This window comes from Lutzomyia longipalpis, chromosome 3 (assembly GCF_024334085.1).
Source record: "Lutzomyia longipalpis isolate SR_M1_2022 chromosome 3, ASM2433408v1".
Taxonomy (NCBI): domain Eukaryota; kingdom Metazoa; phylum Arthropoda; class Insecta; order Diptera; family Psychodidae; genus Lutzomyia; species Lutzomyia longipalpis.
The window spans coordinates 26036934-26061455 of NC_074709.1; the positions used below are offsets into that span (position 1 = coordinate 26036934).

At 37.7% G+C, this 24522-nt stretch overlaps 3 protein-coding genes across 5 annotated transcripts in view; 2 read left to right on the forward strand and 1 right to left on the reverse strand.

Moving 5' to 3' along the window:
* Positions 1-2916, forward strand: part of LOC129793022 (circadian locomoter output cycles protein kaput) — a 69848-nt gene extending 66932 nt beyond the window's left edge. For both annotated transcript variants that reach the window (XM_055832548.1, XM_055832547.1), the window contains exons 9-10: positions 71-150; positions 742-2916. In XM_055832548.1, the coding sequence (XP_055688523.1) occupies positions 71-150; positions 742-1245 (584 nt within the window). In that variant the 3' untranslated portion in view covers positions 1246-2916. The remainder of the gene's footprint in view (positions 1-70; positions 151-741) is intronic.
* On the reverse strand, positions 1534-5059 carry LOC129793032 (protein henna). Its single transcript, XM_055832564.1, has 6 exons — positions 4351-5059; positions 3554-3929; positions 3230-3466; positions 2462-2778; positions 1968-2197; positions 1534-1898 (listed from the first exon to the last, which is right to left on the reverse strand). Exons 1-6 carry the CDS (start codon positions 4375-4377, stop codon positions 1736-1738), a joined length of 1350 nt encoding a protein of 449 aa, XP_055688539.1. The 5' UTR covers positions 4378-5059; the 3' UTR covers positions 1534-1735.
* Positions 5060-6380: 1321 nt separating this feature from the next.
* Positions 6381-24522, forward strand: part of LOC129793019 (sushi, von Willebrand factor type A, EGF and pentraxin domain-containing protein 1) — a 61931-nt gene continuing 43789 nt past the window's right edge. The window contains exon 1 of one of the 2 annotated variants that reach the window (XM_055832543.1): positions 6381-6911. In XM_055832543.1, the coding sequence (XP_055688518.1) occupies positions 6857-6911 (55 nt within the window). In that variant the 5' untranslated portion in view covers positions 6381-6856. The remainder of the gene's footprint in view (positions 6912-24522) is intronic. The other variant, XM_055832544.1, reaches the window with a different exon arrangement.

Here is a 24522-nt window from a genome sequence, read left to right on the forward strand (position 1 = left end):
GCACAATAGGCCCACATGGGCCGCAGTGCACAGGAGATGAAAATCTCCGGACCCCATTTAACGTAACGTAACATCACAGCCATTCCTGTGCAGCCCGTACTGGCGCCGGCACCCTTCACAGCCGCCGCGACAGTCATTCAACCCCTCCAGGTGCATTTAATAAACAAAAAAATCATCCCCTTTCCGTCAGGAAATTCTCTTTAAATCCCTTTTATTCTCAATTTAATTTCTTTTTGTGCTTCGTTGGGATAAAATTCTTTAACCTGGAATAATTAAGGAAGAATTATCCGCAACTTCCGGTGTTCGTTAGAGCCAAATTAATGATTCCGTTCAGAAATACTTTTGCTTATCCTTGTTGAAAGCTCAGTCAGGCATAAATTGAAGTTGCGGATAAGTAAAAATTCATGGAAGATACCAAAGAAATAAGTTTCTGAATAAATTTAAAATTTTATTAAAATTATTCTTTTAAATTAAAAAAAATCTCTTTTCTCATTTAATATTTTGTTTTATTATTCAAATAATTTATTTTTCAATTAAATATAATTAAAATAATTAAATAAATTAAATAAATAATTAAAAATAAATAAAATAATAATCTCCTTTCCTTTTACTCTGTTTTAATTTTCAATTAACATTCACTCAAAGAAAGCAAAATCACAAATTCAGTTCAATTGACCCTTTCAGTATTTTTGCTCTTACTCCCATTTATGCCTAATAAATGCTTGTTTTCTTGGGTTTCAGCCCACTGAACTCATCCATAGTGGCGTTGTGATGACATCCGCCCAGAGCCAGATCCAGGATCAACTGCAACGGAAACACGAGGAGTTGCAGCATCTAATTGTGCAGCAGCAGGAAGAGCTACGGAGGGTTTCAGAACAACTCCTCATGGCTCGCTACGGGCTGCTTCCGTCGATTGTGAACGTCACACTGGCCCCATCGAGTGGGCCATCCAATCGTCAGTCCGTTAACAGCACTGTAACCCACCTGCACGCAACACCTGCACAGAACGCCGTTCCCATGATTGAGCATCCTGAGCAAGATGGGAGTATGACAACAGATCAGGGAGGTGGTGAGATTGTGTCATACATGCAACTGAATCCCGTTCCTTCGTCACACCTGCAGCAGCAGAATCAGCAGCAACATTCCGATGCTGAGCCGCTGTCGTACCAGATGCCAGATCAGGGTCAGATTATGTTCGATCCCGGGAATCTCCGTTCTCCTTCATCAGAGCCGCACAGTCAATAGACAGAGGAGTGAGAGAATAAATCCGCAGGCCCGTGCAGGGAGAAAAAAAAAGTCTTGAAATTAAATTAAAAAAAAAGTGGAAGAATTTAATTATTGCTGTGACATGTCAGAGGAGAATACATTGAGCGAAGGTTATCGCATGGGTTAAGCATGTGTTACGACCAAACACTCTAAATTAAATTACTAAGTCAAGTAGATTTGTGTATAGAGAGCATCTCGCCCCGAAAACCAGAGGCGTGTGACGTCCTCAGCATCTCAAACAGGGTAAAACGCTGTGAAAAATAAATCTTAAGTGTGACAATATGTCTTTTATTTCCCATCTCGGGGTTGGGGACAAATCAATTGAGAGGTCAGAGAGGCTTTAAACTGCGATAGCGCACAATTTGACTTTATAAAAGAAAATATTACATATATATAACACTTAACATACATAAGTAGTACAATTTCTGAAACGCAGAAGCACATTTGGACTCCGCACGAACAAAACAGATCATGCCTTTAACTTCCTAAATGCATTCTGGAGGACACTAAACTCCAAGTTGATGTTGTTCATCAGATTCGCAATCTGTGGCTTGGAGTCGAGGATATCAACGCTCTGGGTGTAGGGGTTATAGCGAACACCAAAAGGCCTCGGGATTGTATTGGCGTATTTGCTACAAAGCACAGAAAATTCATTAAAAGGCTTCTTTTAGAATTATTGTTAAAGCAGGAAGCAGACTTACATCATTTTCTCCTTTGAATCCTCAAAACTGTCGGCGATGTAATAAACCGGCTGGTACTCTGTAATTGGGTACTTCTGCAGGCCGGTCTTCTCTGGATCAAATTCACGTACTTCAGGCTTGTCACTGAGGCAGTACTGCAGTTCACCGTATGATGAAAGCAGACCAGCTCCGTAGGCCTTAAGTTCATCACCCTGCCTGCACAGGCCAAATTCCACTGTGAACCAAAAGCACTGAAAAGAAAAACCAGAGACTTCAGTAAAATCATGAAGAGTCAGAACTTGTTCAGCTAACTGAGCTAGCTTTTCTGGTTAAGCCTTATTATTTATTTAGCGTAGTAAAAGAGAAGGATTTATCAGAAAAATCAACAGAGTGGCTTAAGCAGGCAACTTCAACTAATCTGGGTTCTCCAACTAAGCAGGTTTCTTCAACTTAGCAGAATTCTTTAACTAAACTGTTAACTCCAACAAATTTCTTACCAAAATTCTTCAACTTACCGTAGCTAGCTTCTCGATGTAATCATCAGGAGCTCCAAGAGAAGCCAATCCAATTTCCTGGGAGAATTGAGCGAATTCTGGATCACTGAAGAGCGGAGCATGACCCAAGAGTTCATGACAGACATCTGGTTCAGGTGTGTAGAGAGGCTTGCTGGGATGACGAATATATTGCGTTGAGTGGAAGACACGGAAAGCAAGTCCAGCGAGAAAATCACGAGAGGAGAGAAGACCAGCAACAGGACGTAGCGTAAATCCTGTACAATCTTTCAAGAAGTTCGAAACGTCCTCCAGTTGCGGGATATTGTCCTCGCGGTAGCCTATTTAGGAATGAAAAAAAAATATAGAAGAAACTGTTAAGTTTTTAATATTCTTCAGGTTTTATTTAATCTTCTTTAAAGATTGTTTTTAAAAAATATTAATTTTCATAATAAATAAAAAAGTTAATTTTGAACAAATTGAAAGTTTGCAAAGGGGATGTGTCGACCGTAAATTATTAATTAAGAAAATAAGAAGACGGATTTTCAGTCGTTTTTAGGCTAATTATTTTTTATTCTTTGCCGATGTTTCGGACTGTATGAGTCTTTCCTCAGGGCATCAATCAATTAACATTAACGCCGGTGAATAAGAAAAAAATAATTAGCCTAAAAACGATCGAAGAAACTAAAAGTTTCCTTTTAGCTGTGATTCTTTTAGTCTTTCTTTAAAAAAAATCCCAAAATAAGAAGAAAACTCCAAACTGATCAAAGAAAAAGGAAAATTCTAACTCACCGCAGTTGTCAATTAGAAGAGGGAAAATGTGATTAAATTGTTTGCAAGCGTGCGTTGGATAGAGCTCAGTTAGATTGTTGAAGATAACCCTCCAGGTTTCAACTTCCTCCTTGGTGTAGTCTACCCTGGGTAGTGGTTGCCCATGACGGTAGTTATAGGCTAAGTCGGCAAAGTACTTGCGACGAGCCCTGTACACAGGATCGGTGAATCCAGGATGATCTGAGTCAAGTTCGGAGCCTAAAACAAGGAAAAAAAATCTCAAGAAATCAGGCCTCTGGGATCAAAGAGAAGGAAGATAGAAGATCAGAAGCTCAAAAGTCTCACCGTAGGATAAGATTTGATTGGCGAAACGATCGAGATCCCTAATACGGCGCGGGAACCACGGCACAGCAGCCATATTGTCCTTGTAGTCGCGCGAAATAATGCTGAGGTAGGAGCAATGTTCGCGCAACTGCTCAATTGCCGTGCCCAAGGACCCAGATCTACTGTCGCATTCGACAAAGAACTCATATCCTGGTCCACGGGTGGAGGACCTCGACTCAATGTGCACGAGATTGACGTCGTTGTCATTAAAGATTTTGAGTGTCTTGGCGAGAATCCCTGCGCCATCATTTGATGGGGAAAAGATGATGCAGGTATTCTTGGCTTCACGCGATTCATTCTCCTCAATAACATACGATCCACCCTCCTTGCGTTGAGGCTACACAGAGGAGGCAAAACAACATTTAATAAAAGGAAAATTGAAAAGAATTTTCACTGAGCAATGGCTTGAGAAAGTTTCATCAGAATCCAGTTTCGACCAACAGCCCGCGAGGGCAGGTCAAAGGGTCAATTGCGCTTCTCGCGTGAATTTAAATTTAAATCAATTAATGTGCGATTGCAATACAATAAAAGCATCCACACCAGGGACAACAGAACATTGAGATAGAGAAAAGTTGAAGAAAAAAAAGCTGGAAAAAAGCTCTGAAATTAACATTTTTTTAATTCAAGAAACTGATCGCCCTTCAACTTCCCCACTCTAGAAAGCAATTTTCCAGCTAATTTTCTCAAAGATTTTCTCACTGAAAAAACTTATTTTTCATGGAAAATTAAAGAAAAATCTTCGAAAGGATCACACTCACAGTATCCACGGAATTCTGCCGATACATTTTGCAGGAAGAAAGTTTAAAAGAAAAGCACAAAGTTCACAAAAAGCTCCTTTTTTTAAAACACTTTAAAAGACACCACGAATAGGCACAGAAATGGGGAAAAACTTGAGAGTTGGTAATCCAGCTGAGAGCAAGTTGTCGACTGAGGCAGCTCAGGATGGGAATCAAGTATTTTAACATTTAAACGCCTCACCAAATCACGTTACTTGTCGCAATTGACGCTCTATATTGCTCCTCTATCTGCTCTATTGATAGCGCGCTGCAGTTATCGCAACCGAAAGCATTTTTTCCACCAATCATTGAGATTTTTTTCACCACTTGTTGGAGCTTCTTTATTTGACTTCCCACCCTTTTTCATGCCCGATTTCAACTTTATTTCGTGCGAGGCTAAGTGATTTTTTGGGGGTCATCTTCCCACGAGCCTTTCCCGTGAAGAGCTTCAAATTACAATACTGTGGGGCACTTGAAATGATTCTTTGAAGGAAAAATTATAAATTTGTATCAAGAGAATTTTCTTTTTTCTTTCCTCAGGCTTAACAACAATCACAACTAATTATCAACCTTCTTATTGAGTCACAAAAGCAAAACAAGTTGTTGTGAAGCTACATTTAGCTTGTTTTACACGGAAAGTTTCATTTAAGCTGTAATGAGAGATGATCATTGATCGCGATATGCATGCGTGCGATTGAGTCTCCAGACGTAGCGCAATGAATGTGATTTACACGTGCATAAATCAGATATAGAAATAATAAATAATATACAGTGAGGGTTCAATCAATAAACATTAAACAATTCTTCTTAATAACGTATTTATAGTTTTTTAAAGGAATTATTTGTTGATCCCGGAATGTTTATGATTTTTCATTAAAATATTATGAGATCTTTGTGAGATTTTCTTGGGAAATTATAGATTCCATTTAGACAAATACTTCTCAGAACATGTTGGTTCAGTAATTAATTAGAAAACTTAACAAATAAGCTAATAAATATAATTTAAGCTTTTTTAAAAAAGAATATTAAAAAATTTTGAAAATTTTTCATTTAATTTAAACCATTATTAGGCTCGGAAATGTTCTATACTTAATTTGTAAATTCTTGACGGTAATTCGCAGATGTTTTTGTAGGAGCATTACTCTTCTTCCAGGGGCGTCAATAGTGTGGATTCCGAAAGCTTTGGAAAAGATATAGTTTCTTTTAAAGCCGCATCCACACTATTGACGCCCCCGAAAGGAGAATAGTATTCCTACAAAAACGTTCTGTATTTTGCTTATGAAAAATTAAATCTTCATTAAAGAATAAATCAAAACGTTGCTGAGATTCTAAATGTGCTGCTCTTTCCATCTACTCCACGCAGGATTAAAAAATATTCAAGAAATATTCTTCAGATCACAAATCAGGCATAGATAACCCTTGAATTAATTTAAATTAATTTCAACGACCTAAAAATAGATTCAATAAAAATAATGATCGAAATTAAAGGAAAATTCGAATTTGCCTGCAGTTCAACTGCACCTGATTGTACTGGACAAATATAAATTCCTCCCGAAAAGTGGGCTCGCTGGGGCTTGACCTTGCCTCTGCTGGGGTGAGGGAGCGATTTCTTGCGGTCAGCAAAAACATCAAAAAGTATCAAAATAACATCCAGCACTTGCCCGTGAGGTTTCTGCGAGTCACTCCAATGATAACTTTTACGTCTTATTTACACAATGAATTTCCTTGGGGAAATCTGCGCCAAACTTTCTGTTTATTCCATCACTTAATTTTTTACTTACTCTGAATTAAAAAGAAATCCGCAAATCGTTGATTTTTTTTACTTTATTTTGGTTTCAAATAATGAATTTCCAGTACAAATTCAAATGCGTCAAGCTTTGGGAGCTTTTTCATTTGGTTTTGATGTGGATTGAAGCTTTGCTGCGCTTGCTAGAAACTCTGTGGGGAAAATTCTCAGTGGGGAATTTTTCATCACCCTCAGTGTGGAAAATTCATTGAGCAAAGTGTTCTTCACAGTTTTCCATCATCCTCCAAACTGTTCGGACGTAGCTTTTCCTCCAAAAGTTTTCCGAGAAGTGTTTTCTTTTGGTGTCAAAGCGCGCGTTTTTTGGCGGTGAATTCTCATTCATTGTGTGTAAGGGGAGAAAATGTTGTTTGCTTGTGAAATGGGAAAATTAGAAAGTGCGGTTTCCTTTTGAGAATACCTCTTTGGTGTTTTCCCTCTGGAGAAGCCACAAAGAGAGAGAGTGTGGCAAAAGGAGCAAAAGCAACAAGTTCGTTGTGCGTTACATATTTTTGTGTGGGGAAAAAGAAAAGTCGGTTGGAGAGTTTAGACGAGAGGGAGAGAGAGGGTGGGTGGAAAAACACAACAAAGAGGCAAATTGCTTAATTGGCTTTTTGGAGGGAAAATTGTGTGTGAGCGCACTTGAACACAGTGAGGGGGTGATCACCCTGTGCTGGAGGAAAATCCCTCGCGGGGGTAGCCAATATGAATGGGATTACGTTGATTGTTGTCATCAATTTGGTGCTCCTTCCGCCTTCCGGTAAGTTGAGTTTTCAATTGTTCTTCCCACCCTCCCAACACTGTGGAGGGGACTTATCGTGAAAAATACGACCCATTCACACAAAGCAGACGAAGAAGTCGTCCTAATTAAAACTTTTCCCTGGCAGACACAGAGCTTTGCAATATGTGCAACGAGAGCTTTTCTATATATGTTTTTCCTAGGAAAATTATCATTTTTCATTCACCTTCTGGGTGTGTGAAGCATCACAAAAACCTTCCACACAGATTAGCATGTTTTCCAAACTCTTGACCACACACACACATACCTCATCCCTCCCATCGCCCACCCACCGAAATCCCATCGAAAAGTTCAATTGAATTGCAACGCAAAAACCTCCCACACCCACTCAAAACCACCCCAAACCACATTTTGTGAATTAATCCACCAAAGGCGGTGCATCAATGAATTTCAATGAGCCTTCATCGCACTCCCAGAGTCCAAAAATTATGCACTGAACTAATTTTCAATAGTGCATTAGAGAAAGTTTTCACACTGCCTTGCATGTAAGAAGACTTGAGAGAAATTCAGCGGCAGGAAAAGTTCTAAAATTTTCCTTTCACAATGCCGTCTGTGAGAACCTCATCAACGACTCCTACAACAAAATTTTAACAAAATGCAATTTTCCACAACCCCCATTTTAAATGGTTTTAAATAAATTTTAAACTCACTAAATGGGGAACTTTTCATCTCCAAAAAAAGCTCTTTGTCACTACAAATGAAAATTTCCTGGAAAAAATTTAAAAAAAAAAGTGCAAACTGTAATTGAAAATTAAATGAGTTTCCCTCATTTATGTTTCAAAAGCTATTTGAAGCATAAATGCATTTATGTTTGAATTTTCCAAGGTATATAGAAAACCCACATTAATATGTTCTTCGAGGAAAATCCTTTACACCTAAAACACACTGAATACATTCAAAAACTAAATCCTGCAAAGAGGATCAAATAAGTTTTTATCACAACATCATGCAATCTTTCAATCGAGACATGGCTTTCGGAGAATCTTCCAAGGAAAATAATTCGTAAAGCCATAATCAGATTAAGATATGGAGGATTAAATGGACGAGAACTGGGTGAGCTTTTCTCTATGGAAGGAAAAATCCCCAAGAAAACATTCGTGTTCTTTGAATTTGAATAACATTGGTGGGATTTCTTTGGGCAAATACGTATGAGAAAAGAAGTTGTTTGTCTTGCAATGCCTTTCTCTTTTGGATTTATTCTGTATGTATACTTGACAACTTTTCTAAAGCTTTTCCTTTTCCCAATTGAATACGTATTTTGTTTAACAACTTGTGGAAATCTCAGCGCAGCATTAATAAACAACTGAGCAAATAAACAAACAAACAGCTCTGTTAATCTGCAGTAAAATTAAGAATTATCGCTTTATAGGGGATTTTAGTTGGGTTTAAGTGCAGTTAAGAGATTATAAAATTGGTCTTGAAACGGAAATTAGGGGCTGATTTAAGAAAGGTTTGATAAAAATTATTTCGTTGTGAATAATGAAGATTTGGCAAAATATTTGGGCAGAATTTTATCTCATTGTTTGATTCTAGCTCTTTGAGATCTTTAAAAAAAATTTCAAGAAAACATTAAGAGATTTCATTTAAAAAGCTAAAATCGTTAAAAATAAGATTTTAGAACGGGAAATTTTCTAGAAGAATAATCGTTAAAAGAATATTGCTTGTTCAAATCATTTAATTATCCCGTCTCTCCTATTAAAAAAATTAAAATCTTCCACACTGTCCCTTTCTCCGCAATATAAATTCCCTAATTATTTCTTTAATTAGTAGGTATGTATATTTAATGCTTAATCTTCTCCAGTCAACTCAATAAAATCAACTTAATAAAGCCATAGCATAGAATAAACATCAATAGATCATTCTGAATGAGATTTCTTTTGCAAAAGAATTCCAATTTATTCAATTTACGAAGGAAAATAATTTTTTTCCTAATTCTTTTTCTCTCCCTTTCTCTCTATAAATAACTTCTCCTATAGATTAATTTACAACGCGAAAACCAATAAAGATAAATTTCAAGGGTGGCATAAAAAAAAGTTTTATGGGCCAGGTAACTTCCGTTCCACCATGAATGAATGTTATTTCATTTATAGCAAAAGAAAAAATATTTTACATTTGTAATTCTCGTAAATGGTCCATTAGAGGGCTTTTATATTCTTCAATGTACATGAATGGCAATCCCCATGGCGAAGAATAAAAAAAATCAACCATAAAATATGTCCTTATCACTGGGAGATAATCTTAATTTCTTTCCTTCCTGTTTAGGCTGAATTTTTTCTTTGGTGATTTTTGCTTGATTTCTTTTTTTTTTGGAGTGGAAAAATTGGAAGATGTGAAAAGTTACAGAGGGGACGGCACCTCCAATCCCTCCAATCTCATACGTGTATAGCACCCCTGCCATTTGAGGTGTAATGGATGTGCAACTGTGTGAGGAATATAATTCGAGATATTGCCAAAAGTTGGGGTCCATCCATCATGGTAAATTACTCATGTTGCCCACAATGCGATACTTCCGGTTCGTTGCGCTGAAAGCCCGCACTTCTTCGCCCACAAATGGGGGATTTTGGCGTTCTCATGGCACAGGCCGCTCGAGACCCACCACCATTCCCCTTGTGGCCATGTTTATGATTGAGGGTGAACCATTGCCCGGCAAAAACAAGGTGAATTATTCAGTGGAGTCGGCCTTTTGGGCAGGTGGTGGTGGGCCATTGTAGGAAAAGGGAAAGGGCACCCCATGGCTTCCAAAACGGACTCTTGTGCGTATGTAAATGCGGGGTCAGCAGGGTTTACGGATTATTCGTTTATGGGGTGAAAGCACCACACACACAAAAACTTGCTAAAAGGGACAAAATCGTTTATCAGGATCTTGCGGTTTTCTTCAAGAGAAAACCTCCACCGAGGGCCATAGACGAAGAATAAAAAAACCGTACAAAGTGGAAGGAAAAATGCTGAATATTTTTCCTCACCACTGCCTTCGTCACTTTTGTTGCACAGAAAACTCGCCCCTATGAGTTGGAGCAATGAACGGGCACATAGGAATGTAATAAAATCGATGATTTTTCATTGAATGATTGGAATTTTTTGAGGATTCAGTTGAATTTTCTTCACCACACAACATTTCCCTCACTGTAAAAAAAATATTTTCATTTGATGGCTTCCGCATTCTTTGGGACTTTTCTTTATTTCTTTAGGCGAAGAAAATACGTTTTCTCGATTTCTTTCTACTACAGGTATTCTTTGTGATTATTTCTTAATAATTTCGAATGAAAAATCATTAAAAAAAGCTTCCTTTTCTCACTCAAAAAATCCATATAAATGCAGCAAGTAGCGAAGCTTTTGCCTTTGCACCTCACATCGAAATTCTTTCTTCATCTCGTGAGGCCCATAAGGGGCAGAAAAAAAAGAAGAAATAAAAGATATACCGCTTGAAGAGCACATAACAGAGATATTCAAACCAAGGGGACATGTTGATTTTGTCTGTGGGAGCTTTCAGTATATAACATTCTGCAAGATGGGAGCTTTTTGGCTGAGTCATCGGTGTGACCCTCTCAAGGGGAAATAATCATAAATCACATTAACCCCACAGCCACTGAATCGCAGGTGTTTCTCAGGAAATTCAAAGCCATCACCCATTAACGAACTCTCCTCTCACCTCCCTCTCTGTACTGTCACATCGCTCCCTCATCACCCAACTACTGCTAAAACAAACCACACTGAAAAACTTTCCGCAGGATTGACAGGGAAACTATCTCGGGGAATTTTCCGTGTGCCATTCTACAAGAGAAAATCTCCTCGTGAGCTTAAATCCCACCACTTTGTACTACAAGGAAAATGAGCGACAGAAAATCAAGGCAGAAGCCCCACGGAGAGGAATTAGTTGCAATAATTTATTTTTTTTATAATAAAGAAGGGAAATGGCTGAAAGAAATTATGGAAAAATCATTAGTTTCAATTTTTAAGCCATAAAAATGTTTCATTTTGTATTCTTTTCAAATTAGAGTATATTAACGTCTTTAATAGAAAGGAAGATACCTACTAATCAAGAAAAAAATTCAAAATGGCCGCTAATGAATCCTGAATGAATCATTATTAAATTACAGCTCTCTAAGTGCTTTAGAAGCGAAAATATCGCTTAAAACCTAACTGAAAACTAATTTTAGGTGATTCTAAGCCTGATTTTAAGAATTTTAGGAAATTTCCAAGATGATCGCAAGGTTTTTCCGACATTTTAAGACAGTTAATAAAATTAGGAAAACAATTGAGGACTTTCCCATACAGAAACCAATAAACTGCTTTTCAATAATTCGCCAGATAAACGCCCCTTGATGAAACAAAAATTAAAAATTCCCCAATTTACCCCACTCACTTTCATTAAGTAATTTATTCCTTTACAAAAAGGAGGAGAATCGACCCAATATTCGACTCTGAAGAAAAATATAATTTTCCTCTATAACTCTAATAAAATTTCTCAATTTCCCTTTTATTTTGCTTTCTGTAAAACATTCACGAATGATAAAAAAAAAATGACAAAGCGAAATTTCTTTCATTGTTAATTGATTTTATCTCAATACCCTCATCTTCTCTTGCTTGCTATATATGTACTGTACATGTTTTCAATTTCAAACACACATATTTTATTATGTATTTATTTTTCCATCAAGCTCATTCATCGCAACATTGTGTGGCCCGAGGAAAGGCAGACGAACATGAAAAGTTTTTGCTCTTTTTTTCCAATTTTTTCTTCTTTGGCTCTCTCTGCTATAATTTGCAAAAATCACCGAGAGAACTTCCCCCGTTCGCAACATGTGTACCAAAAAGCTCTTATTTAAGGGGGGTCTCTTGTGAAAACTGTTAGAATTTACACATTATTAATATTGTCATTTTTTGGGGTTTTTCTTAAACTTGGATATCCGATGTTGGTTACATTTGAAGTTAAATTATTGAAGGGTAAGAAAATCACTTTTCGCCATTTTAAGTGCGACGCCATCTTGTGATTTTCCGACTTTTCCACAGAACTGCCCTAAAAAACAAAGGTAGGTTTTTCTCAGGATCTACTGGATGGATTTTGATGGGGTAAAAAGCAAATTGAAGAGGAAATACCAATGCAGATTTTGATGTAGCAGAATTTTGAATTTCCACTCTGGGGCTGAGAAAAGTGCAAAAATGTCAAAAACTTGTAAACAAAAGTCACATTTTTCCACTTTTCTCAGCTCCAGAGTGGAAATTCAAAATTCTGCTACATCAAAATCTGCATGGGTATTTCCTCTATCATTTGCTTTTTACCCCATCAAAATCCATCCAGTAGATCCTGAGAAAAACCTACCTTTGTGTTTTGACGAAAATCACAAGATGGCGTCGCACCTAAGATGGCGGAAAGTGATTTTCTTACTCTTCAGTAATTATGCTACAAATGTAACCAATATTGGAAAACCTAGTTTAAGAAAAACCCCAAGAAAAATAAAAATATTTAATTTCACCAGCTCTCAAAAGAGACCCCCCTTAATGCGCAAAGGAAAAAAAAAGAAAACAGGAAAACTACGAATGGAGGCGTTGAGAAAATTGCTTGCGGTAGTTGAATATAAAGTTTTCTTTAATTGTTCTTTTATGTGTCACTTTTCTTGGCATTCAGGGCGACAAAAAGGGGGGTGTGTGAGTGGGAAAATTGTGAGAAAAACCAGCAGAAGAATTAGCAAGAGGTGGCACTTAGAGTGTCGGTTCAGTGTGAATGAAAATTGTGCACTGGTGTTGAAAGATCTCTGGTGAAAATTACTTTTTTTTTTAATTGTTCAATTAGCTTTTTGGTAACACAGAGTTATTATTTTGGGAGAAAAAAAGGATTTTTTTCTTTCATTTTACAGCAAAAACAAACAATTCTGTTGGAAAAGCTACAAGTAATAATTTAGTGTAAATAAATATGAGCATTTATATATAAAGCAACATTTCATAAATAGCTTTCCCATTTGCTGTTTTTTCCATCCTATCTCTCCCTCACTTTCTATGAGCATTCCCGTCATTTTCTACAGAATATGCCGCCCCCCACGCCGTCATGGAAAAGCTCGTTGGAATTCCAGGAAAAATTCCATCTCTCGGACAAAGCATAAATATTTTCCATTTTCCCAAACTGCGAAAACTTAAAACATTATAGCGCAAAAATCTCCCCTTTTTATGTGCAATTTTTTATCGTTCCCCGAATGAAATGGAGCATCATTTAAATTATCCCCCCGTCCCCATCTAAAAATGCTTCACACGCGGCGGAGAGAAACAACGTTACGGGCAATGTTTGGCCCTACATGACGGGCGGGAAAGGGGTTGAGTAGGGGGTGAAGTTCCATGAAATAAAGAATATTTTTGTATGTGGAATATGAGCAAATTTAGTGGGTATTTTGTGCTCCTTATTTTACCCCAAAAATGCGCAACAAATAAATTTGTGGCGGGAAATTTTCTTACTCCTCACACCGCCCCCCTCAGAAACTACCTGGAAAATTTATTTTCATGCAAATTCATTTCACCCTCCCACCCCAAAAGGGCCCCACGAGGTGAATTTGAAAGTCTAACCCCGCAGTATTTGGCTGGTTGTTTATTTTATTTATTGGCAGTAAATTAATCACATGGCTGCGAGAGAATCATTGCCCATTTCGTATGCAACTGATGTGAAATTTATTCTCCATCCCCCATAGCTTCAGAGTACCCGTGATGCATCACGATGGGGTGGCACCGCCCCCACGTAAACTAATGCAATTCGTTTTCGTAAATCTTCCAGAAACCATCCCCCGCGTGAGTTGGGTTTAAAATGAAAATTCTAATTGATAATACGATTTAGGGGAGGAGGGGTGGATTTTTTTTTAACCATGAGCTCCACTCATTGAGTATTCACAGAATATATTTCACTGGCTTTTTTTCCACCACCCCGCACAAAAATTCAATTCATTCGTGTATGTATATAAAAGCAAATTCTGCGGCAAAAAGGTGCATGTGATTTGGGGGGAAATGCGTGAAAGTTGTGTGGGAAAAATTCGACCATTGTGTTGGTGAATTTTCATCTAAAATCCCATTCTACATTTATTCAAAATAAATTTTTCAAAGGTTTTTCGGGGAAATTTCAATTTTATTTGGATGTTTTTTGGAAGAGAATTTCCCTGAGAAACGTGATTTATATAAATAAAGCTTTATGAAGAGATTTTTTGAAATTTTTTAAAATTAAATTATTTTATCACGTTTTATTAACAAATACAATGAAAAGAGATATTTTAGTTTTATGGAGAGGAAAGTATTTTGTTTTAAAGTGAGTTCCAACAGTATGTTTTTTATTATTATTTCAAAAAAAATCCTTTTAAGTTAATTGTTTTTTTTATTTGATCATCTACCAGTTTAAATTCTTATTAAATATATTTTACAAAGTTCTCTAACTGCTTAATCTTAAAAAAGAATTCCAATTACCCAGTAAACAAAAGTTATTTAACAGTCAGATTTGAACAAATATTAATCAATCCTCGGTCAATAATTGATTAATTAGATTGACTGTTTCTATGGATTTATCAATTATTGATCAATATTTCACCAATCTGATTGATTCAATAACAATTCAGCATTTGTTGGTTCAATTATTTCCTTACTGCCCAAATATATTTTTATCCTTTTTCAACGACTCTTCCTCTACATTATATCTCTCTAAAATATCCCTAAAAAGTCCTTTCTATTTTATCATCATTTCCATCTCCTCTTAAATAAAAAGGATCCTAAACTCAATTGACCTCTTCTCCATCTTAAAATAAATTTCCTCTCAGTGTTTTTTTGTGCAAAAGCTTTTTATACTCACTCAAGAAAAGGTAAATTCGCGGCCGTATTTTCTCAATTTTGGGACTTAAAAGCAAAAAAAAAAGGAAAAGCTCGCATGGAGTTTTGCTACATTAAATTGCTCCTTGGGAGGGTGAGTAGTCCGGTGCCTCCTCTCAATTTCTTCAACTTTGAGCTTCTTCGGTCAATAAAAGTATCTCTCTTTACGTCCATTTGCAGGCAGGGAGGGCGATCTGACCGGCAATCGATTTATTCGACCAAATATCCGGGCCAATATGGAGGAGATTGCTCTTCCTGGCCACTTTTTCGGGGTTCTCTCTCTTCCATCCCTCCCAATATGCCGAAATTGTTTCCATATATAGCACACAACTCAATTGGAATTTTGAGAGTACACCCCAAGCAGCTTTTGGGGATGCTTTCTGTGCATTGGCGGGAGAAAATTGTTGGCTATATGAGGAGAGGGAGGTGGAAAAGGAAAATGCTAAATTGTGAAATTTGTGTGTAATATTTGCAATTCTTCTCGCACAATTTCCCTCCTGAGGATGTACTTAGGGGGGAAGGGGGAGAAAGCTGTGCGCGTGGGGAGTTGCAAAAGGGGTTGGAGTGGCTTACATCTCTCTTATACTGTCGTGAAGAGGCACCATCATATTCTTCTATGGCTGAATGCGAAACAAATGAGACAATGAAGAGCTCCGGGGAGAAAATAGTTTATCAAATTGTCCTCCCATTATCATCGTCGTGTCTGTGAGCTTCCCCCACCCTCACCTCGCATAGGGTAGCAGCTCCTTCCGCAATACCCAACTACATGCCATTTTTGATGTGATCCCGCGAGCAAAAGGAAAAAGCGGAAGAGGCGAGGAAAAGTTGCAATCATGTTGTTTCATGAGCTTTTCATTATTATTCGGAGCTTCCTGCTTCTCCATAAAATGTTGTATGTATGTGTGTATGTTCTTTCGCCCCATACCACCCCCATTTACTCCGCTACTCGACAACAGAAGTATTCCATTAAACTGAGCACTTGTCAACTTTATCTTTCGCTCTTCCTCAGCAGTACGAAGGGGAGGGCGTGAGGGGGTGGTTTGTGGGGTGGCGCGTAAGGGGGATGGGTTGAAGAAAGCGTCACCCGAGAATGAAATATTGGAATTCAGGATGGAATCATCAATCAACGCATGAGAATTGTATGAAAACTTAAAGTTTGTCGCTCTGCGAGCTTTTTTCTTCTATACTCTCATTTCACCCCCTCAAGCCTCAACGAATACGGGAAATTCCACAGCCTGCGAGTTCTTTTGCAAGGTGGTGGTGGTGCGGCAGGCACATAAAAAAGGACACGTGACAGAATCCCCAGTATGATGCCTCCCTTATCCCCATCCCGCCGCATCGTCCTGAAACACGCTGTCGCAGGATAATTTACAAAACAGCAACTTTATTAGTTTTTCATCGCGCACTCTCATCCCTTTCGTTTGCTTGGAATTTTTTTTCGCCCTCACACAGTGATGGAAAATTAATGGAGACGAGGGAAAAAATGTCAGAAATTTCCTTTTTATTTATTTTTCTTGTTTGAGCAAGAGCAAGCTAAAAGCAACAGCTCTTAGGCGATGCTTTTTTGCCCAAGAGACGATGTTATAAAATAGAGCTAGAGCACGGGAAGTGTTTAGAGAAGTGTACGGGGGGTTCTGCTGAATTTTTGAATGACAGTTAAATTATGAATTCAAATTACGAACGTGACAAAAAATTAAAAATTTATAAAGTTGAGTTTTAGCTAAAATTTAGCTTGGGAAAAGGGATAATTTTTTATGCGAGCTTTGAATTTTTTAGTACACTTTTAGCAGAATATCGGACCAAATTTATTGGGGTGGTTGTGTAGGTTTTGTCTGTTCTTTTCTCATTTATTTTGAGGATTTTTTGTAATTAAAGTATTTTTTAAAAAATTGAAAAGGTTAGAAAACTATTAACTATCACTAATAATATTCGTGAAAGGAAAACTCTGCTGTAGTTTGCATTTCCTCTTTTGAATGCAATTTTCACAATTTTCCATAATTATCTCCTTTTGCAAATTCTTCGTTAAACATTTTTCATTTTAACAATTAATTGCGGAACAACTTTATCCACCCCCCGCGTGGTCTTGTGAGTTTGTTAGCAATAAAATTCTTACAGCAAGTTTTTCCTTTTTTCCTTTCTCTACTTCGCTGTGAAAGAGAGAAGAAAATCAATTCTTTTGCAAACCCATAAGGGACAACTTTTGCAATCTCTCTTCGACACTGAATAATTGAGGAATCATTCTGAGCATGAATTTTTCATGACAATTGGAATTATCCTTCAGTGGAGTTTTTTTTTGTTATCATTCCAATGTTATTTTTCTCCACATCTGATGAACATTCAGACACTCCGTTCAATGAGTTCTGTCTCCACTCTTCGTATTCAATTTATCTTCCCATCGGAGCTATCAATGAAAAAATGAGAACTTTAAGAAGAAATTGTGGAAATTTTCTTCTTTGTTTTGTTGGTTTTATATGCGGAGCTTTTAGGGGGAGCTTTTTGGAGGGTTTAGTCTCACAGTTGGTAGTGGGTTGTGGGTGGAAAGGTGACAAAGTGGGCATGTTTTGGAGGTGACATGCACACAATTTGCATTTGAGGGATTCATTGGGTACTACTCCATGACAATTCAACACCCAGAATTTCTCCGATTATTCTGCAGTATTGAAAGGTACTCAGGTATACAATTGGATACACTTTGCAGCATCTCTTTGCCTATCTACCTCTCTATCTGTACACACAACAAAGGTCCTCTTGGCATACACACCACACACACTCCTTAGTAATCCTGGGAATTAAGTTGCACATCATCAAATTGGTTCATTTCGATGCGAAATTACAAACAACATGTACGTGCGCAATTCCAGAGCTTTTGGCCTCCTTTTGCCAACAATTTAACCATAAATTGCAACAATTACATTTATGTATGTAAAGTCGGAAAAATTGAGAAGAATTCAATGGATTAGATGGGAGCGGAAGCTGCTCCTCAGGGTTAACCCATTCCCGCAGGAATCGCACTCATACTGAAAATACAACCACAAATTTCCAATCAATAAATCCTCGCGATCAATTACACCTCTCCCACAGCTCACGGGGGCTCGCGTATATGAAACAAATGGGAACATAAATCATCCAACTTTAAAATATGATAATCGAATGACGCAACTTACGGCACCAAATTGCACATAAAGCTTATTCTCCGCTAAATTTCTCACGTGATTTATTTACAAGATTATTTGCCTGACTTTCCAATAAGTAGCATGCACCTCCTCTTCCCGTGAAAAGCTCAGTAACAATTTTCCACTTCAACCACTGCGCTCGTTGAGCTTATCATTTCCCTCAAAATCTCCCAACGAATTAAATACCAAAATCAACTTTCTCTGAGCGGAATGTACACGAAAAGTTGCAACAAATGATTCCCTCTCATGAGTTGGGGGTGCGGGTGGCGAAAATTCAATGCCTTGCGGTTTTACTCACAGGTACATTACAAGCTGTGGGTGGGGTGTGGGTGGGGACTTTGTCCACTCAGCACATGCTTTCAGAAATCCCATAAATTTTCCCTGCGGAGTAGTGCCAAAACATTTACAGCACTCATTGAGAGAATATTTCCGTGTAAATGTGTTTTTGCCCGGGAAAGCTCTCCATGTCGTGGAATTTTCTACAAATTATGGCCATAAGTTTGAATGCTTTTTGCTGTCGAAGCATCCATTACGGTTGGGGGGCTGTTGGAAAATTTCAGGGGAATTTATGTCATGTGGAAATTTTGTGCATTTCTATGTTGAAATGAAAGATAAATTGTAAAGATTCGGTATGTGAGCACCATAATTGCTTTTATTTTTGTGTTATTTATTTTTGTTGTAAATAAAACTACCATTAGGAAAGCTTAAAGGGATACCCTGAAAATAGGGTGAATAGGAACAGTGAGGTCAATGTAATTTCTGTAACTTTTCTTTTAATAAATAGAATTTTTTTATTAAAATAATTTCTTAAAATTATTGAATTTACTTTATTTAATACTAAAATCTAGTCGAAGCAACTAATTCAAGTTGTAAAAGTAGTAAATTCTATCGGAAAATACACTAAATTCTAGCCAAAAAATATATTGAATTCTAACTAGAAAAGTTCTGAATTCAATCGGAAAAAAAGTACTAAATTGAATTTTACTTCTTTGGCTAGAATTTAGTACTCTTTAGGCTTTTGCTTTCCAATCTCTACCAATTTAAAATAATAAAAAAAAGAAATATTCTTCTGTTAAATATTTTGATTTCTTTGGCGAATCATCCGAATATTTTCATTCAGATAAACACCCCTTTTTCCAACCTCTATGTCTAAATCAATCTCAATTTAAATGAGCTTTTTCAAATCAAAATCCTTCGATTTTGCTACAATCTTTTATAGTCCACGTTGTAATAAACTCCAAATCTAATTTCTCACTTTAAATGAAAAGTAATTCAAAATCCCTCCATCCTGTACTCTGAAAAAAAAAAGTCTTTATATACATCCTTTGAGGTATATTGGAGTTAATCCATCGCGCACTCTTCGTGGTAATTAGAAAAGCTCCATGGTTTTCTCTTTTGCCCCACATTCGCCATTCGATTGAGAAATTAATCAGAATTGCTAACGAGGGGTGTGCGAGGACGCTCCGTGTAATTGAACCGTGTGCCCGGAAAGTGCACCCAACTACTGCAGGGAGTCATCATGGTATGGAGCTTTCGTACGGGAGGTTGGGGGTAGTCATGAGCTGAGTAATTTCCTTTTCACGGGCATGAGTGCCACTTAGAAACATATTGTTGCGATAAAAAGTGCACGGGAGTCATTTAAAATTCATTTTCGCCATCAAATTGGGTGGACTCGGTGAAAAACTCATTAAGCTTTTCTTTTGTCGTGTGAGAGCTTTTTTTTTATTCACCTCTTGTGGTGGCCACTTCGCACGCCAACCCCGGGCATTTCGTTCCCTTTTTTTTATAGTCGTGTGGTCAGTCGGGGGGTAATCATTGAGATTCCATATGTGTTCACCCAGGGGGCGTACGGGGGGTGGTGGTGGATGGTTATGAGTGCTTCTAGAGCGGATGCCGGAATGGCAGTAAAAGCTTGCGCACGAAATTGTCGAAGGAGGTCAAATGTACATACATTTAGTTGAGGTATGTATGCGAAATTCTCGTGCAAAATGCATCGCGCTATATGTTGGAGTTTTTATCAGAAAATTGAATTTCCACCATCGTGAGGAGATAAATACGGTCAAATGGAGGTGTGTGGCAAGCAAAATGTGGAAACTTTTGGGATTCGAAAACTCCCCTCGGGGGCATTTTATGCAATTTTCCCGAAATTTATACTTCAATTTGTACCAACCCCGCCCCCTTTTATTCTACCGCATGGACCCAAGTTAATTTTCTCCACACTCTATGGTGTGAACTGAATTCACCAAAAACCATTCACACGGAATTTTCTCCGCGCACTCTGTCCCCGAAAAAAAATAGAGCAGACGAGAGAAAAATCAAGCTGAGAAAAACAATGCAAAAGGCATTTTATGTTGGGAGGAGAAAGTATTTTTCAGTGGACCATGCAGAAGCTTCTCAATAAAAGCCCACACAAGTGCTTGGAAAATTCACATGAGGATGGGGCTTTGTCTATACCAACCCCCATACTCATGGAAAAAGCACATTGATGCGGAAAGCTCGACGGATTCGCAGCGGGCAACAAAATTAAATTGACTCGCAATTCTTGGTGGAAATTCCCCAAAAACCTCAATAGAGGATCCCAAAACTCTTGGTTTGCTTTTCAAGTGAATTACATTCGCATTTCCACTCGCGTGGAATTTATAAGAAAGCACCCGTCGCGCGGAAAGCTCTCTGAGCTTTTTGGAGCTTGAATGAATTATGAACATTTTCCATACATATCATACGATATGTAATACATGCGAATATCTTTCATGCAGCTTGAAATATTTAGTTTGTGTAAAAGGGATGTTCTCTTTTCCACGAGCTTTTCCTCAAAAGAAACTTTCCGCGAGAGTTTCTTTTTTTCTTCTTCTTCACAGCACCACTTTCCATATGGCAAAGAGATCATCAAAAGCAAACAAGTTTCTCCCAACATAAATAATTGAGTGTTTGTGCTTTCACTTTTCTTAATTTTCCAAAGGGATAAAATACACGGGAAAGCTTGCAGTTGCAATTCTCAATGAACTCATGGTGAAAGGTAAAAAGGGTACTTAGGGAAATGAAAATTCAACGAATTTGCAACTATATGGTTGCATCCAGTACAGAAGGAAAATATTGAGGAAGGAAGGAAAAAAATTTTCTTGTTGTGGAAGGAAATCCGAATGAAAAGTCTGAGAGTTTTTAAATTAAATTCTTCATGCAATTCTTTAAGATTTCAGTGAAAAATCTTTAAATAAAATTGGAGGATTTTAATGACTTTTAAAGCTTAAATTTATAATAATGAGTTTCCGAGTTTTTCGTCGGTTAAATGGGGGTTTCTAACCCAGAAAAACTCGCGTTTTCCATAGCTTTCGGCTCTGATCGAAGCCTTCTTCAGTGGTCAAACGTGGGGAAATTTTCCCTATCTCCTGGCGCATAACAATTTGGCAGAACGAGAAGGCACTACGTCAAAAATTTTCTTCACAAAGAAGAAAAGAGTTGTAACAGCAATTTTTTCAAACAGAGTCAATTTATTAATTAAAGTTTAATAGTAAATTTTTCTTGGTGAGAAACTCCCTATTTAACCGACGAAAAACTCGGAAAATCACTTCTTCTTAAATTTATAGTGATTTGTTTTATTAAATACTTTTAAAAAAAATATATTTTCTGGAAATATTTGACTTGGAGAATTATTTCAATTATTTTCTTGAATATTTCAAAAATATTCTCAAAATTACATATATACATAATACTTACATAAAAGACATAAAATAACGAAACATATATTTGGACCTCATACAACTGTGCACATCCCCATCTCTCCACCCCTCCGCCCTTCGCAAAAACCCCAATTTAATTTATTTTGTAATATTCTAATTTGTTTCATCGTGTAGTTTTTTTTTCTTTCTCTCAATTTTCCCCACAGAGCTTTGACATATTTTCCATGAGAAAATTTTATTCATTTTATATTTTGAAAATATGAATTTTCTTTCCATTTTCCACGGTTTGTTTACCAAAATACAACGGAGACTACATAAAAAGCTCCCTTTATTGTCTCGCGCTTTCACCATGTAAAATGTTATACTTCAAGAAATGAAACAATGTTCGCTGAGGAAAAGTCCCTGAAATGAGATGTGGAAATATTTGCTTGCATTCATTCCTCCCCATCTCTTTCGGGGGTTTTCTCGTGAAACTCCACACTATTCCACCTTCATTGTCTCCAACGCCATCCTGCTCTGTCTAAGGAGTTTGGGGAGAGTCTTGTGAATAAGAGGAGTGTGCTTGGCACAGTTGCATCTCGCAGCTTTTCGATTGACGGTACAACAATTTGATATTTTGAGGCTTGGTGGGTACGTATTGGAGAGGGGGGTGGGTGGTGGGTGGGTATGAGAATAACAAGCAATCCTCTCATAATCTGCATGTGAGGTGGTGCTACGAATGCAAATGGGGTGTACTTTTCGAGAGATGGTGCGAGGTGGAGCTTTTCACTTAGGCGGAGTAAGGGAGCTTTTTCTTCTCCACCCACTCCCTCATTGCATTTTGCATCGTATTGTTCGTGGAATGGCGGTAGCTCAGGAAGCTGGGACAGTTTGTAGTGCAAAAGGGACTTTTCAATTCATGCAAACTATCTCGCGCTCTTCCGCTTTCACGACTCCATTATTGCAATATGAGCAACCCAGAATCACAGAGAGAGCGGGGGAGTGCGCCAAACCAACCCACAATGTCACTGCCATTTAATACTAAGCTCCCAAGCCGGAAGAGCGGAAATATATACAGAATAGTTCGTGCTATCTATTTTCAAATGTCACACCCCATCCCCAACCATACAAAACCCCTTTACTTCAGGCTGCAAAAGCTCCCATTTTGAGGGTGTTTTTTTTGCATTGTTATTCCACCCACCCTAAAAGCGGTGTAAAACATTTCAACAAATAAAAAATATTTCTTCAGAAATATGTTTTATGCACCGAGTGCTACACATAATTAAAAGCTCTAACATTTTCCGCAAAACGAGAAAAATACAAACGAAGGCACAAAAAAAAGCTACATTCTTTTGTTCGTCGCATTCATTTGGGGATGAACACCGAAGAAGAAAAAAAATGTGCTGAGAACATCGGAAAAACGGGGAAAAATGGGGTTGAATGGAAAGTGTCAAGAGCTTTCCTACAAATGGCTCAATTTGGAAATAAATGTGTGAAAATCGTGTCAATTTCTACTGTCCAGACACTCCCATCTTCCAGCAGTGTGGTGGAACAACCCCAAATGCGGAATTTTGCTGCTGTGCAACCCTCACGGAGCTTTCGTTTCAAATTTATCCCAAACCACAACGCCCTCAGGACACGACACATACACAGAAAAAAACTTCCCCGTACCTCCATGTCTTTCTAATTTAATCGCTTCTTATTTACAAGCCCCCACCCCCTGCGAAAAAAAGCTCTTAATACATACAAAAAACCTCCCTCGTGAATGGCGGGTAATTTCATAAACAGAACATTGCCAGGGATCTTCACATTGTGGAACTCCTTTTTGTGTAAAAGCTCCCCAGGCAGAAATTTAATTAGTCAGCTAGGGGACTTTTTTCCCGGAATAGAAAATCAATCCATTTGTACACCGTTGCGGGGATTATATGTTGGTGCTTGAGAGCTCACAAGTGAAAGTAGATGGATGGAGCCCAATTCAATGGCACACACAGACTATGAAAAGCTCTGGGAAATGCAATAGAGAAAAGCTCTTGTCTTCCCAGCGAGTGGGAATGCATAAAAGAGTCAGTGATGAAGGGAAAATATGTCTGAAGTACCCCCTCTTGTATGCCAATTTTGTACCTCTGCTGGTTGTTCGAGGGGGTAATTTGCGGGGGTGGATAAGTGTGGTGAATATGGAGAAATTCTCGGTATTTGTGAACAAATGTAGAGTACAAGACGTGATTAACTAGTGCTTGTACGTACAGTGTTAGAGAGTAATTCTGTGGCCAGGTGTGGAGAGAACGTTGATGGAACCGAAACGAGATAAGCTTGAAGTATTCCATTCATGGATTTTTCAATGTTTTAAATGAATTTTCGTGTAGAGAAGTTAAGAATCTCATTTATATGATTCGAATAAAGTTAGAGGATTGAAAATTTCACACAGAAATGATCTTTAACCATTTTAAACTCTTAACCATAACGCGTTATGATTGACTTCTTTTACCAATGCCTCTGGGAAAATTGAAGGCAAATTATTTTTTCAGGCAAACCGTTAATAACGTAACTCCTTTAATTTTTTCCAATATTCTTCCTCCGTAATTTTTCATTTTGTAGGAATGAAAAAAAAAGGTTGAAAAATAATTAAATTCTCTACATCTACCCCAATTTGCAAAATAATACCCCCAAAACATACCATAAATCAACCCCCATGAGAAAAGCTCGCATATTCTGCGCTGAGGATTCGTTGAAGCAAATTTCTACTCAATTTCCCCGACCGTGATATACCTTCGTCTTTTCCAATTAATCCATGGTGTTTAATTAAAATTTAATCTCAACGATAATCCCGGGGTGATTTCTTTCCTACTCCTACCCACCCTGCGCCCTGCGTCAGGCAATCCGAAGAGGCGATTAGATTGAAATTCAGATGAGTTT

Excerpts from the sequence above, each read along its gene's own strand:
- LOC129793032 (XM_055832564.1), bottom strand. The coding sequence starts at position 4,377 with ATGTATCGGCAGAATTCCGTGGATACT. Across the intron at positions 3,930-4,350 it reads GGCAGAATTCCGTGGATACT|CCTCAACGCAAGGAGGGTGG; the intron begins GTGAGTGTGATC and ends TCCTCTGTGTAG. Across the intron at positions 2,779-3,229 it reads TCTTCTAATTGACAACTGCG|GCTACCGCGAGGACAATATC; the intron begins GTGAGTTAGAAT and ends ATTCCTAAATAG.